Consider the following 13,158-nt stretch of genomic DNA (forward strand, 5'->3'; position numbering starts at 1 on the left):
AATAATGAAATTCTGTACGTGAAAAATGGCAAGCAATAACAAGTGCCAAGTGGTGGCAAATTATTAAGTATTTAGTTGGTAATTTCCTTTGTGTTGTATTTTCTCCATTTAATCCAGTTGTGATATTGTTCTTTATTACTAAGTCATCGCATTAGTATTCATCGTTTTAATGTTTGCAAAAGAAAACATACAATGTCCGAAAGTACAAACATCAATAAAAATCCTGGGCAGGATAAAAAAATTGACGTCTCTGACTCGGATTTAGCAGCGCCAAGTGAAGTGTCCAGTATTGCAGGAAGTGTAACCCAAAACAAGGTAAATAAAAAATAATACTATGATGTTATTTAAGTGACGTCGAAGTGTAGTGAAGTAATGCTTGGATCAATTTGGTCCATATTGCTCCATGTTAGTCAAGGTTCTTATCTTCGTTTTTTTTAAGCAAAATATATATTATTGATTATTATATAATACATTTATTAATAAATAATTCTAAGTAATATATTTTTTTTTTAACTTAATACTCGGTGTATTGATAATATTATGTTCATGAATCATTGTAATATGTCTCCATTTAAATGAAATAACTTTGCTTTCACTAATAAGTATATAATAACTGTGTAACAATGATAATAATGACTATCATTATAATAAGTGGAATTACAAAATAACAGTTATTACAATAATACACAAAAGTTATGAAAAGGTTTTTATTACTATAATTTTGTAATTTTGTAAGTTTAAAATTATAAGTCATAATATATTTTTCATAATAATATTCATACTGTAATGGTAATATTATTTATATTTTTGTTTGCAGCATTCAATCTCTTCAGAGAGGCAGATTAAATTTGAAAGAGCTCAGAAATGCTTAGAAAATGCTGCCCTTGTATCAAAAAGGATTAAAGAACACCGCAAAGCTACTGCTGAACTCTTGGGTCGGCCATTTGGTGAGGAATTGCTCACAACTGTGCAGTCTTTTTCTGCAGTCACAAAAACCAAACAACTTTAGCAATCATGACTTAATGATGTCAAAAATATAAGCTTGTTAATCAATTTCATTGTGACTAACATTTCGAAACTTGAATTTCGAACTTAAATAGTCACCAAACTTATTTATGTTTCTTAATTCAACCTACCTATCTATTGATCCAGATGAATAAATTCACCTGACTTAAGAGTATAGAGAAAAAAAATATATTATTAAAAAAATAATGTTATCTATTATTTTATGTATTTCTAGAAGAAGATGTTGGAGACACTGCATCTGAAGTGGCAACCACCATAAGTGAAAAAACTAGCTATTCTGTTGCAACTGATACATCTACTGCCATGTCTGTACAAGATGCACTAAACAGTAAGGAACACTGCGTATTTTATTTATTTTACAAATTCCTTGTCCAAATAGCCAATACAACAGTTAAACAATAACCATAAATCATATGTTAAACATAGGACAGGGTAAGGATTAATATTGATTATAAAACAATGATAAAAAATTTATAATGGCAATATATTTATGAATATTCTATATATGCAGTAGTAAATACATATATTTTTAGTTATTTTATATATACTTTATTGTGACGTCCTTTTCCATTTCAGTTCCTGGAATTAGTGAAAGTCTGGCAAATACTTTAAAACAAAAGGAGATATTAATGGAAAGAATTAAACAGTATAAGGAAATAAGTAAAAGACCAATGAAAAAAGTAGTCCCAACTAGCAGAAGAGATTCAATAACTGATACATTAGATGTCAAAAAGGTGGGTTCACTTTTCAGTATGTAGACATATGGCATTAACATATATTAATAATTTCTAATTGTGTGTTTTATATTCTATATATAAAAATACAATTAAAAATTAGTAAGAATAATATTACAGTACATTACAGAAAACCTCTATAAGTTTGCTTGGACAAATATATAAGTAATAAGAGCTGATAACAGTACTTATGAGTCACATTTTTTATTACATATAAATTATCTATCATTGTATTATTGTTAATATTTAGTTTTATAAATATACAGGATTCTAACTCAACTGACATCACAAAACTTTCAAATTTAATAAAAGAAAAAGATAACAGTCTAAGTATAATGCAAGTAAAAATCAAAGCAATGGAAACTACAATTTTAGATTTGCAAGAAAAAATCACAGAGAAAGATCAAATAATAGAAGCGAAAAATAAAGCTACAACATTAATGTCAGATAGTTTGAGCAAAAAAGGTTGGTGAAAAAATTATGAATGTAGATTTTTATTAGTGTGTTTTTATTATTGCAAAATTATGATATTTTAACAATTACATTTGTGTGATATTCAATTGATTATATTAATAGTTCTTACATAATTCAATACTAAACTGATAAAAAACATTCTTAATAGAAAATTAGTCTCATACATTTCACATTATTATAAATAATTTTCAGAAAAAGATACCACAAATTTACTAGAAGATACCAAACAGCAGATGATAAAGATGCAAAATAATTTTATAGCAATGGAAACTGAATGGAAAGAAGAAAAATTAAAATTAATGAATGAAATTGATGAAAAAAATGATAAAATAAAAAATCTTGAGGAAGCTAATACAATATTGGAAAATTCAAGATTTGATATCAGTGTTGCTCATTCTAAATTAGCAGAAGAGTTGGACTCCAAAATTAAAGAGATTAATGAATTACAGGATAAAATTAAGCAGCTTGAAGACTTCTCTACAACTGAAGTTAAAGAAGACCAAAAAGATTCTGAAGAAGAAAAAGGAGCTCTTGAAATAAGTAATATGGAAGAATTAACAAAGAAAATTGAGTTGTTGGAACAGATTAATTGTGAATTAAGACATGCAAATAAAGAATTTGAAAGTCAACTTGCTTTAATAAATCAAGAAACAAAAACTAACATTTCACCAAGTAAAAAAGGTAGTCCTCTTCCTGTTCGCAAAGGTGGCAGAAATGCCGCTTCAAAAATGAAGTCACCTTGGAGTCATTTGTCAGCTGAACCTATGCAACAAGAACAAGACAAAAAAGGTAAATCTGATAAACCGAAATTGGATATGATACTTCAGTCTCTTAATAAAGATATTTTACAAAAAGAATATTTAATATCTGAAAAAAACGCATTAATTTCTGAGCTTCAATTTGAAAATAATAAAAAAGGAGAAATGATAAGTGAATTGCAATCATTAATTGACAAACAAAAAGAAAAAGAAATGATTGATATTGGCATTTTTGTTGATTTACAACAACCAATAAAAAAAGATGGTGATGGTGATACAGAAACAACGTCGACAAACGTAAAAGATTTAGAAAATAAATTAATAGACGCCCAAAATCAAATAGCCACACTTAGTGATGAAATTGATGTGGCAAATAAAAATATGATTAAAGTAAAGTCTAATTTCAAATTAAAACTTAAGCAAATGCAAAAGACGATTGAAAACTTTAGTAAAGTATCTGACGCTAACGGTGAAATAGTAAAGTTAAATGAGGAGATACACCAACTCACACAAAAGGTAGCAGAATTGGAGGAAGAAAAAGGTAACCTTCAACTACATTTGGTCGATTATGATAGTGGAAGATGTAAGTATAGTTTTTTCTCTGAATTAAAAACACTTTAAAAATTCATTGTTTGTATTCACATATCTTTTTTTACAGTGACTGAATCAGATGTTTATAAAAAATTAGTGGAAACAGAAAATCTAGCCGAGGCAAGACTTAAATCTATAAGTTTACTTGAAACCCAGAAATTTGATTTGGTCCAAGGTACAAATGCTATAATATATATGAAATTGGTATTGATAATTTTATTAATTTCAAAATATTTTTTATGCGTGTCTATTGCACTGTTGTAACTTTCAATTCGTATGAGTTTCATTCTCTTGCTGTTATGCTAAAAAATAAAAATAAAATACCAAAAGTTTCGATGTGCAGATATCGAATTATGAATTAAAATATTAAGTTTCCAGACTGACATTTTAACCATGTTTCAGAGCTTCATAGTTTACAACAGAAGAATTTAGAAATGGAAGATAAACTGGCAGATATATCCTTTATTCAAAATGAACAAGTATGTTCAGAAATGAAGTCTGTTCAATTAGAAGAGCAAATTGATCAGTTGCAAGCATCTAAAAAAGAGCTAGATCTGATAATAGATAACTTAAAATTGGATAAAGAGCAATTAAATGGAAGTATAAAAATTCTGCAAGAAGAAAAAGAAGAGTTAATTCAAAAGTTGGATAATTATATTCAAGAAAATATTGAGCTTAGTGACAAACTAGAAAAATTAAGTGCTGAAAAAGTAAGTTCAGCTGAATCGATAGAGATTGTAGAGTCATTAACAACACAAGAGAAACTAGAACTTGAGGAATATAATAAATCTCTTCAAACAGAAAAGAAAATTGAAGATGGTAATTCAGAAAACTACATTTCTCAAAGCCATGAGCAAAAAGAAAAACTAATGGAAGAAAGTATTGAACTAAAAAATAAAATAGAATTGTTTACAAGTGAAAGACAAGAAGTGATGGAAAAAATGAATAATTTATCGTTAGAAAATGAATCTTTAAACAAAGATATAAGAGAGTTAAAAGATCAATGTGATAGCTTAAGAAATTGTGTTCATAACCTAGATGACGAAAAGAATAAACTTATTTCTCTAAATGACGAACTAAATCAGCAGATAGATGAGCTTAAACACGAGAAGAGTGAAATATTAAGAGAAACTGCAGAAGCAGTCAAACCATTAAGTGTTGAGGATGTAATAGACGGGTCAGTCGGTGAAACAATACATCAAGATGATAAAATAATTGGAGATAAAGGAGCTAGTAGAATGAAGTCTGTAAAACAGTTAACAAAAGAAATTCTCAAACTAAAAAATACCATAAAAGAAAGAGAAGACGAAATTGGTGATTGTCAAATGAAAATACTATCATTGGAAGAACAGCAAGAAAAACATAACGAGATATTACAAAACATTGCAGCGAAGGAGAAAACTATCAATAGGCTAACTGATGAGAATAATCAATTAAAGAAAGAAATAGAAAATCTAAGTAATGAGAACAAAGCAGAACATAATTTACACCTTACACAAACACATGAACTATTGCAAAGTGAGATACAAAAAGTCCATCAAGAATATAATGCAGCTTTAAATGCTCGTGACTCAAGAATTCATGAATTGGAAAACATTTTGTTAGAATATGAAAAACAAGTGATTAACTATAGTAATACTTTGCAACAGAAAGATAAAGAAATGTCAGAATACATAAACCAAATAACTAAGTTAAATGACTTATCACAAAAACTTAAATCTACCGTTGATTTACTTGAAGACGAAAAGGCAAAAGATCAGAACTCGGAACATATAAAATCTTTAAATAAACAAATTTCGCTTTATCAAAAGACTTTGTCTGACTATGAGGAAAAATTAAGAACACTTGAAGAAGAAAAAGTACAATTACTGTCATTAAAATCCAAACTAGAAAATAAAAGTAGCAACCTCGAATTAGAAATACAAAAATTGCAAGAATTGTTAAAAGAAAAACAAAACCTTATTAAAGATACCCAGGTACAACAACAAAAACAAGTTGATGAATTATCAACTGTTTTATTACAAGCTAAAGAACGTGATGAAGAAATACATGAAATAAAGTTACAGTTAAGAAAAGAATCAATAGAAAATGAAAAATTGCATAATATTGTTGTGCAAAAGAGCAATGAAATCAATGAACTCACAAAGTTATATGATAACGCTAAAGATAAATTGAATTCTGTTTCGCTTGATAAAAATGAACAATTATCTGCCGTTGAAGTTAAAAATAAAGAATTGATGGAGAAGTTGAAAAAATTTGCTATTAATATAAAGAAAAAATCCGCAATGTACTCTGAATTGGAAAATCAATATCACGAAACCCAAAAACAACTCCAAAATAAAACTGAACACTATGAGCAGCTTTTGATTCAAGTAGAAACCATACCTGCATTACAAGAAAAATTGAAACATGCAGAAGAAGAATTCAACCGTTTGCAATCTCAAAAAATTTTACTCGAGCAGAAGTCACAAGAAATTTTACATTTACAATCACAGATCGAAAATTTACGTAAAAACCATGCTAACGATGTAGAAACGATTACAAAATTAAATGAATCATTGGATTTAATAAACAAAGATTTATATTTTGCTCGTGACGAAAATAATAAATTTACGGTGCAAATTGAGAGTTTGAATAATAAAATAGTGGAATTTGAAATTGACCAAAAAAATAATGCCAACTTATTAACTAAATTATCATGTTTGGAAGCTGATATAAATCAAAAACTAGAGCAAATTACTGCTTTATCTAGTCAAGTTGAAAATTTGAATGAAAAGTTAACGCAAGTGCAATTTGGTCATGATGCAAAGGTACAGGAACGTGATATGTATATCGAAAGCTTACAGTCAGAAATCGATAAATACAAAAACAGAATATACCGGCTAGAAGAAAGCATTTCAACTATGGAGAACGGGCGCCAATCTTTAGAACGGAAAGCTGACAATCTGGATATTCAACTACATGAAAAACAGAAAGCTTATAGTGAGTACAGAAATCAAGAAGACGAATTAGTAACTAGATTGGCAGTACTTATCGATAATGATAGAGTTGTTGAAAAACAATTAAAGGAAATCGAAAGTGAAAATAAAGAATTGCACTTCAAAATGCAAAATCTTAATGATGAATACCAAAACATACAAAAATTGTATACGGTTTTGCAAAACAGGTATAGTATATTAGAAATGAAGGCATCCAAAGTCGATACTATAGAAACTGATATATCAACATATCAATCGAATATTCGAGAACTAGAATCAAATATTAAAAGAATTACAAACGAACATAACACATTGCTAGGACAAAAGAAACGGGACATAGAAGAGTTAGAATCAGAATTTAATACACAAATTGAAAATGCTATTAAAGAAAAAAAGCAATTAAGTGAAAAGTATGAAAAAATCAATGATCATGTGTGTAAGCTAGAATCAAAACTAAATGAGTATAAATCTACTATTGAGCGCCAAAACATAAATCTTAATGAGATAGCTCTTGAAAATCAGATGTTAGTTGAAAAATCGGCTCACAAAGATAAAGAAATATCACCTGATTATACAGAACAGTACATAAGCGAAATTAATAAGATAAATTCAATGCTCAATTGTAAAAATCAAGAAATTATAGAACTTAGTAATAAAGTACAGCATTTACAAGCTCAACATTTGTCCCAAATATCAGAGTTAGAAAATAAAAATACCGAATTGGTTAAAAAAATCGAAGACGCAAATTCACAAATAAATAATTTAATCAAAGATATCAACCTTTTGAAAGAAAATAACGATCACCTTAATAATTTACTAACACAGAAAGATGAACAAATCAAACAGATAATGGATAACAAAAAACTATTTTTCGAAATGAACATACCAAAAACTGAAGGAATGACTATTTCATCTACCATAGAAGCTATGGACAATGAATCAAAACCCGTTGATATTTTATCACTTCAATCACAGATAATATCGGACGCTGAACTGCTTCAACCTGACATGCAACTTGTAGTAAAAACCGTATCTGAAAATATCCAGACAAATCCAAGAAAGACGCGTTCAATCTCGGAAGGTGTAACAGAGGAAGTGATTGTACCGAAAAAATCATACCTTTGCTACAAAGAAGATGACGTTAAAGAAGAAAATGATCCTTTTAATTCTGAGGAAGGTTGGGGGCTTGAGAGTACCGAAGAATCAGACGTTATAACACCAGGTTCTTCACAGTTGTATCAACAAATTCAACAGCTTAACGAAACAAATAACAAACTGAAACAAGAAGTAGAAACCTCGAACACTAAACTATTGAAAGCTTTGAAGAAATTAAAAGAGTTAAAAGTTACAAATGATATGCTATCAAAGGAGTTACAATTAACAAAGAAAATTTCTCAATCATCTATGCTTGATATGACTATAGAAAATGAATTATCAAACAATGTTGAAGAATTAGAGAAGAAAGTTCAGGAGCTTAATACAGACCTTAATAAAGAAAAACTTGAAAAAGAAGCCTTAAAGAAACAAAACGAAGTGTTCAAAAATGCTAATGACAGATTATTGGAAATGAAAGAGAAAATGGATAACGAGTTAGAAATGTGGAAGTTTCATTTTAAGCAAGTAAATGATAAATTTTCTTCCTTACAATGGGAAGGTGATGGTAAGGATTCCAGCCCAAATCCGCAGTCTGTATCAAACCAGCGAATCTTTAAAGAAACGAAAGTAAACGACGAGTTATTAAAATTAGAGAAAGAAAATGATGAATTACAATTGATAATTGATAATATAAATTCCCAAAATAAGGAATTATCCACGCAACAAGAACAATTAAAGGGAGAAATAAATATACTTACTCAGAAATTACATCAAAAGTCAACTTTAACCTGCGATAACTGCCACAATGTTAATGAGTATAACAAAGAATTAACAGCTCAAAAAGAACTGTTGGAAAGCGAACTAAACTATCATAAACAACAATTAGAAGAAAGAAAATTATGTACTGATTGTGAAAAATTAAAACTGCACATTGACGAACTTAATGATAAATGTAAGAAATTAGAAGAAAATAAGGCAACGCTTAATGAAAATTTACAAAAAATAGAAAATCAATACGGTGAATTATTGACTCAAAATGACCATTTAAAAGAAATTGTTGAAGAAAATCAGTTTACATATAAAATGTGTGAGAATGAACTCTTAGACAAAAATCGTTTACTTATAGAAGAAGTTCAATCTCTAAAACTTTTAGAAAACGAAGCCACTTCAAAGATAACTTCATTAAATGCTGAACTTGATAATATAAAGCTTCAAATGACCCAGTCTCCTGAAAAACTCCATGTACAGAACAAACACGAAGTTAATGCTTTCGAACTAGCAGAAAAGTATAGCACTTTGGAAGAGCATTGTTTAAATTTAAAGCAAAATCTCGATGAAGCAGGTAAAAAGAATTGTGACCTTGAACAGGAAAACAAAAGTTTGTCGGAAAAAGCTATTGATTGTGAAAAACAATTAAGCGATCTTAATGCAAAATTACAAAACCTTAATTCAGAAAACGACCAACTTTTATCAACTGTTACTGAGCTACGTTCGTCAATATCAAGCGCTATGGACCAAAGAGGATTTGAAATTGCTGAATTATGGAAGCAACACTTAGGACAGAGGGAATCTGAGTTTCAACAAATAGAATGTGATCTTAGAACACAATTAACTGCAGCAGAGGCTAAGTATGAACAACTTCTTGAAAATGTTCAGTCATCCAGTCAAGAAGAAACAAATAAAATTGTTTTGTCAGAACAAATTAGTTCTTTGCAAAATAAGTTACAAGAAAAAGAGGAACAACTAAGAAGTCTTCAACTTAAATATGCTGAAGTAATAAACGAACTCGATATGCTTCGTTCAGAAATGGAAGATGAGAAATTAATACATGAAAATAAAATTCTTGTCCAACAAGAAGAATATGAAAAAATGCTCCAAGAATTAAATAACAAAAATCAATTACGGTGCGACGATTATGAAAGTACACTGAAAAATCTCCGAACGGAATTAGACGCAACCGCATCTGTTAATGTTAACTTAAATCAACAAATTGAGGAAATACGAAATGTTTATGAAAATAAATTAGTAGACTTGTCTAAGCAACTTCAGGTTAAAGAAAGTGAGATATTTCAAAAAACAAGAGACTTTACAATAACTTTAACACAAAGAAATGAAGAATTTGAAAATGTAAGAAAGCAGTTGATTGAATACGAAAAGAAAGTGGAGGACTTGACCTATGAAAAGGAATCCGAATTAGCAATTTTAAGATTAAAAATGCATGAAAATACTGACCGCTTTGATAAGATGCATAAAGATATTGAAGATGAAAAGAACAGTATCTCTGAATCACTAAAAGAAAAAATTATCGAGTGTACAAATCTTAACAAACAAATAGGTGATTTAAATAAAGTTTTGGAGGAATATGCAAATAGAGCTGCGGAAACGCAAACAGTTTTAGAAAGTCAAGAATTGGAAATAGTAACGCTAAAGGATGAAATATCTAGTTTAGAGGATACATTGAGGGCAGCGAGTAAAATAGAGAAACATGTAACATTTTCATCTGATACAAAGCAGGCTCAAGAAAGTGGAATATCAGCAGCTAGTCTGGATAAAGATCTTTTGGATGCTGTACCGAGAGCCGAGTTAGATTTGGCGTTGTATATGTTGCATCAAAGAGACGTACGGTGTGAAGAACTTACCATGGAATTGACTCAGTTACTGGAAGAAAGAGATACGCTACAGCTACGTCTCTCTGATAGTTTACGGTCTTACGAAGAATTGAAGTCGCGTTGTAATTCCGCAGGATTAGATATTTCTATAAGCTCGAGTCACGAAGGAATATCAGATTTGCCTACTTTTAATATTGAAAAAGAGCGTCAGTTTGTCGATACGCATAAAGGGCAAACGTCACGCAGCAGTAGTATAAGTGATCCTGATGGAGATAGACCAAAGCTACAAGCCAAGTAAGTAATTTTACTCACATACTGTATGGATATTTTATTTTATATAAAGAAAAAGTAACATTGAACTGAGATTTTCGTCTGTCTTTATAACGAATATATCTTATTTTTTACCGCAAAAGGTTCCTGTTAATTATAAAGCATTCTGTTGTTTCTAAATATTTAATTTTATTTTCTGTAATGTTTCTCTATTTAAAAGTACATCTTACTTTTGGAGTAGTGACACATACCAGTAAACCGACTTTAAAATACATAGTTATGTTTTTATTTAAGTCAGTTGCTTTATTTTGTCAAAATTCACTTGCAAATATTTTATCTAATTCAAAAAACTAAGTATAAAAAAAAAAACAGTAGCCTAAAAATTTATATCTATTTAAAGCTAACGTTGATTGGAACGCCAAATATATTAAGATATAACCTGCAATAAATTACTTCTCGTTATTTTGGGGAAAAAATGTTAACCACAAAAATTTAAACAACTTGACTTATGACACTGAACTTACTTATGAAATATCCAGTAATAGATTTTGTGGCCTTTTTGAGTTAATCATTTATTGCTAGATAAATGTGTAATTAATCTCAACGTTACTTTCGCTGGTCAATATATTTGATTCCCTTACTTAATTATCGTTACAGGTTGTCTGAATTGCGTAGTGTGAAACACAGTCGAGATGTGCGCTTCCGACACGAGAGTGAACAGCGGCAGCTAGGCATGCGGCTATTGCAACGTGATGTCGCCAACTTACCAGCGGAGGCGGTTGAACAACTGACTCAAGCTCATCATACACTTTGTGAGTATTAAGCCATTTAATAAAAGTGTGCACATCTGCCGTATATGTGATTGTGTGTAATGTGTATGGTTTTTTGAAAATTATTGTCAACTGCACACTGTACACACAGCACATACGTTGCCCTACCGATCGAGCATTCCACTGAGGACGCCCTACCGATCGATTTCGACCACGGTTTTCAGTGGGCTGCGTACGATAGTAGTACGTACAATAGACGAACTCCCTATATCCCTCACTCCCATAACCTCTCAAGTTTAGGTCAAGCTTAGCAAACTTGTCCTAGTTAAATATACTTTCGAATCTATGGTAGCTTTATAAATACTGTCGTCAAACATGTCGATTCAAAAGTGCTTTGTTGAGCATACTTGTACAAATATTTTTTTAATAATAATTTTAATAATTAATGTTTACTTAATCTTTCCTTATTTATTTATAGCACGAGACACCCAAAGTACTCCAACAGTTCTTCTCAACTGGCTGCGAGGAAAGAGCACGCCTAAAGTAGTACACATGTGAACACAAATATGATAAAACATAGTACTTTAGGAAGGTTAAGCTCTAAATGAAAGTGCATCTATTGCCCTTCACGTTGTCACCACGGCACTGCACAATTGAATAATGTTTAAAAATAAAACATAAAGTTACAAATTGTGCATTTATCAAGCTTGTTATCGAGAAACGAATGACGCCAGTATCAGTATAATTAGTTGATGTTCTTGGTAATATTATTTCTTTTAAGAATCTATACCATATCTTATCAAGGGATCTTGCAAATGCATTTCTTAATCAATTCTTTGAATCTTTCTTTTTTACTTACCTCTGCTTATTACGTAAGCAACTCTTTGATGAAATTTTATCATGAAAAAGGTATATAAGCAAAAATGCAAATAGCTAATTGCTTAATTTACCTCAGAATGTCACTACACTGTTACTGGCAACGATGAATCGAGTCGGTTTTAATACAAAAGGTGCTAAAATTTTTCATTCCAATATATAATTATGTAAAAAGATAAATTGAAGATATTTTCGTTTGGAAAAATAAAGAAAATAACAATAACGTATTTCGTCAGACTGCTTAACCAGAGAAAGTTCTTCAAATTAATTTGGTTTTTAATTTAATTCATTATTCTCTAATAAAATAAATATATATTTATTATAACACAACAATGCTCTGTTATGTTATTTGATAAGAAATATTTATTTTAAGATATCAAAAAACAGTTGTGTGCGACCGAACGAAAAACTTATTGTTGACATTTTAGTTCAGAACTATGTCTTTCCTTAATGTAAGTCCCAATAATACTTCCAATTTTAGTTCTACCTATTATATTTCTTACATCAACAATTTACAACTGGATTCAATGCTAAATATGTTAGGAATTAAATAACATCCCAAATATTATTTAGTAATAATTTCAATTTATTATAAAATAGTAATTGTGGAATGCTTTTAAACTTTTACTTTTAAAACAGCCATATATTATGTTTTAATTATGATATTTGTTAAATAATGAATTTATTTGATTTTACGGATTGTAAATTTAATGTCTAAAGTAATAGGCAATGATAATATATTGTGCCTTTTTTTAATTACAGTCTTCTTAACTGTTCATTGTATTATTTGTAATGTTATGGGTATATAAAATTATAGTATATATTATTCATTGTAAATAAATTAATCAACACATTTCAAAGTGATTAATGCGATAATTGTATATGAAAGTGTAAATTTGTTTTCCCATTAAATGGTAATTATTTTAAACTGCAGTTTTATTTAATTAGCGACCCGCCCAGGCTTCGCTGCAATGCTG

General features: G+C 29.4%; 1 protein-coding gene across 2 annotated transcripts; it reads left to right on the forward strand.

The window, feature by feature from the left end:
• Nucleotides 1–13,109, forward strand: LOC113397552 (protein lava lamp-like). Of its 2 annotated transcripts, none has more exons than XM_026635953.2 (10): nt 1–315; nt 818–947; nt 1,241–1,354; nt 1,603–1,760; nt 2,027–2,225; nt 2,427–3,575; nt 3,651–3,758; nt 3,986–10,559; nt 11,193–11,347; nt 11,784–13,109. In XM_026635953.2, exons 1-10 carry the CDS (start codon nt 193–195, stop codon nt 11,861–11,863), a joined length of 8,790 nt encoding a protein of 2,929 aa, XP_026491738.2. In that variant the 5' UTR covers nt 1–192; the 3' UTR covers nt 11,864–13,109. The 2 variants fall into 2 exon arrangements, with proteins under 2 accessions (XP_026491738.2, XP_026491739.2); XM_026635954.2 differs by having other exon boundaries at nt 1,244–1,354.
• Nucleotides 13,110–13,158: the final 49 nt, after the last annotated feature.

The sequence above is a fragment of the Vanessa tameamea genome, chromosome 3 (genome assembly GCF_037043105.1).
Source record: "Vanessa tameamea isolate UH-Manoa-2023 chromosome 3, ilVanTame1 primary haplotype, whole genome shotgun sequence".
Lineage (NCBI taxonomy): Eukaryota > Metazoa > Arthropoda > Insecta > Lepidoptera > Nymphalidae > Vanessa > Vanessa tameamea.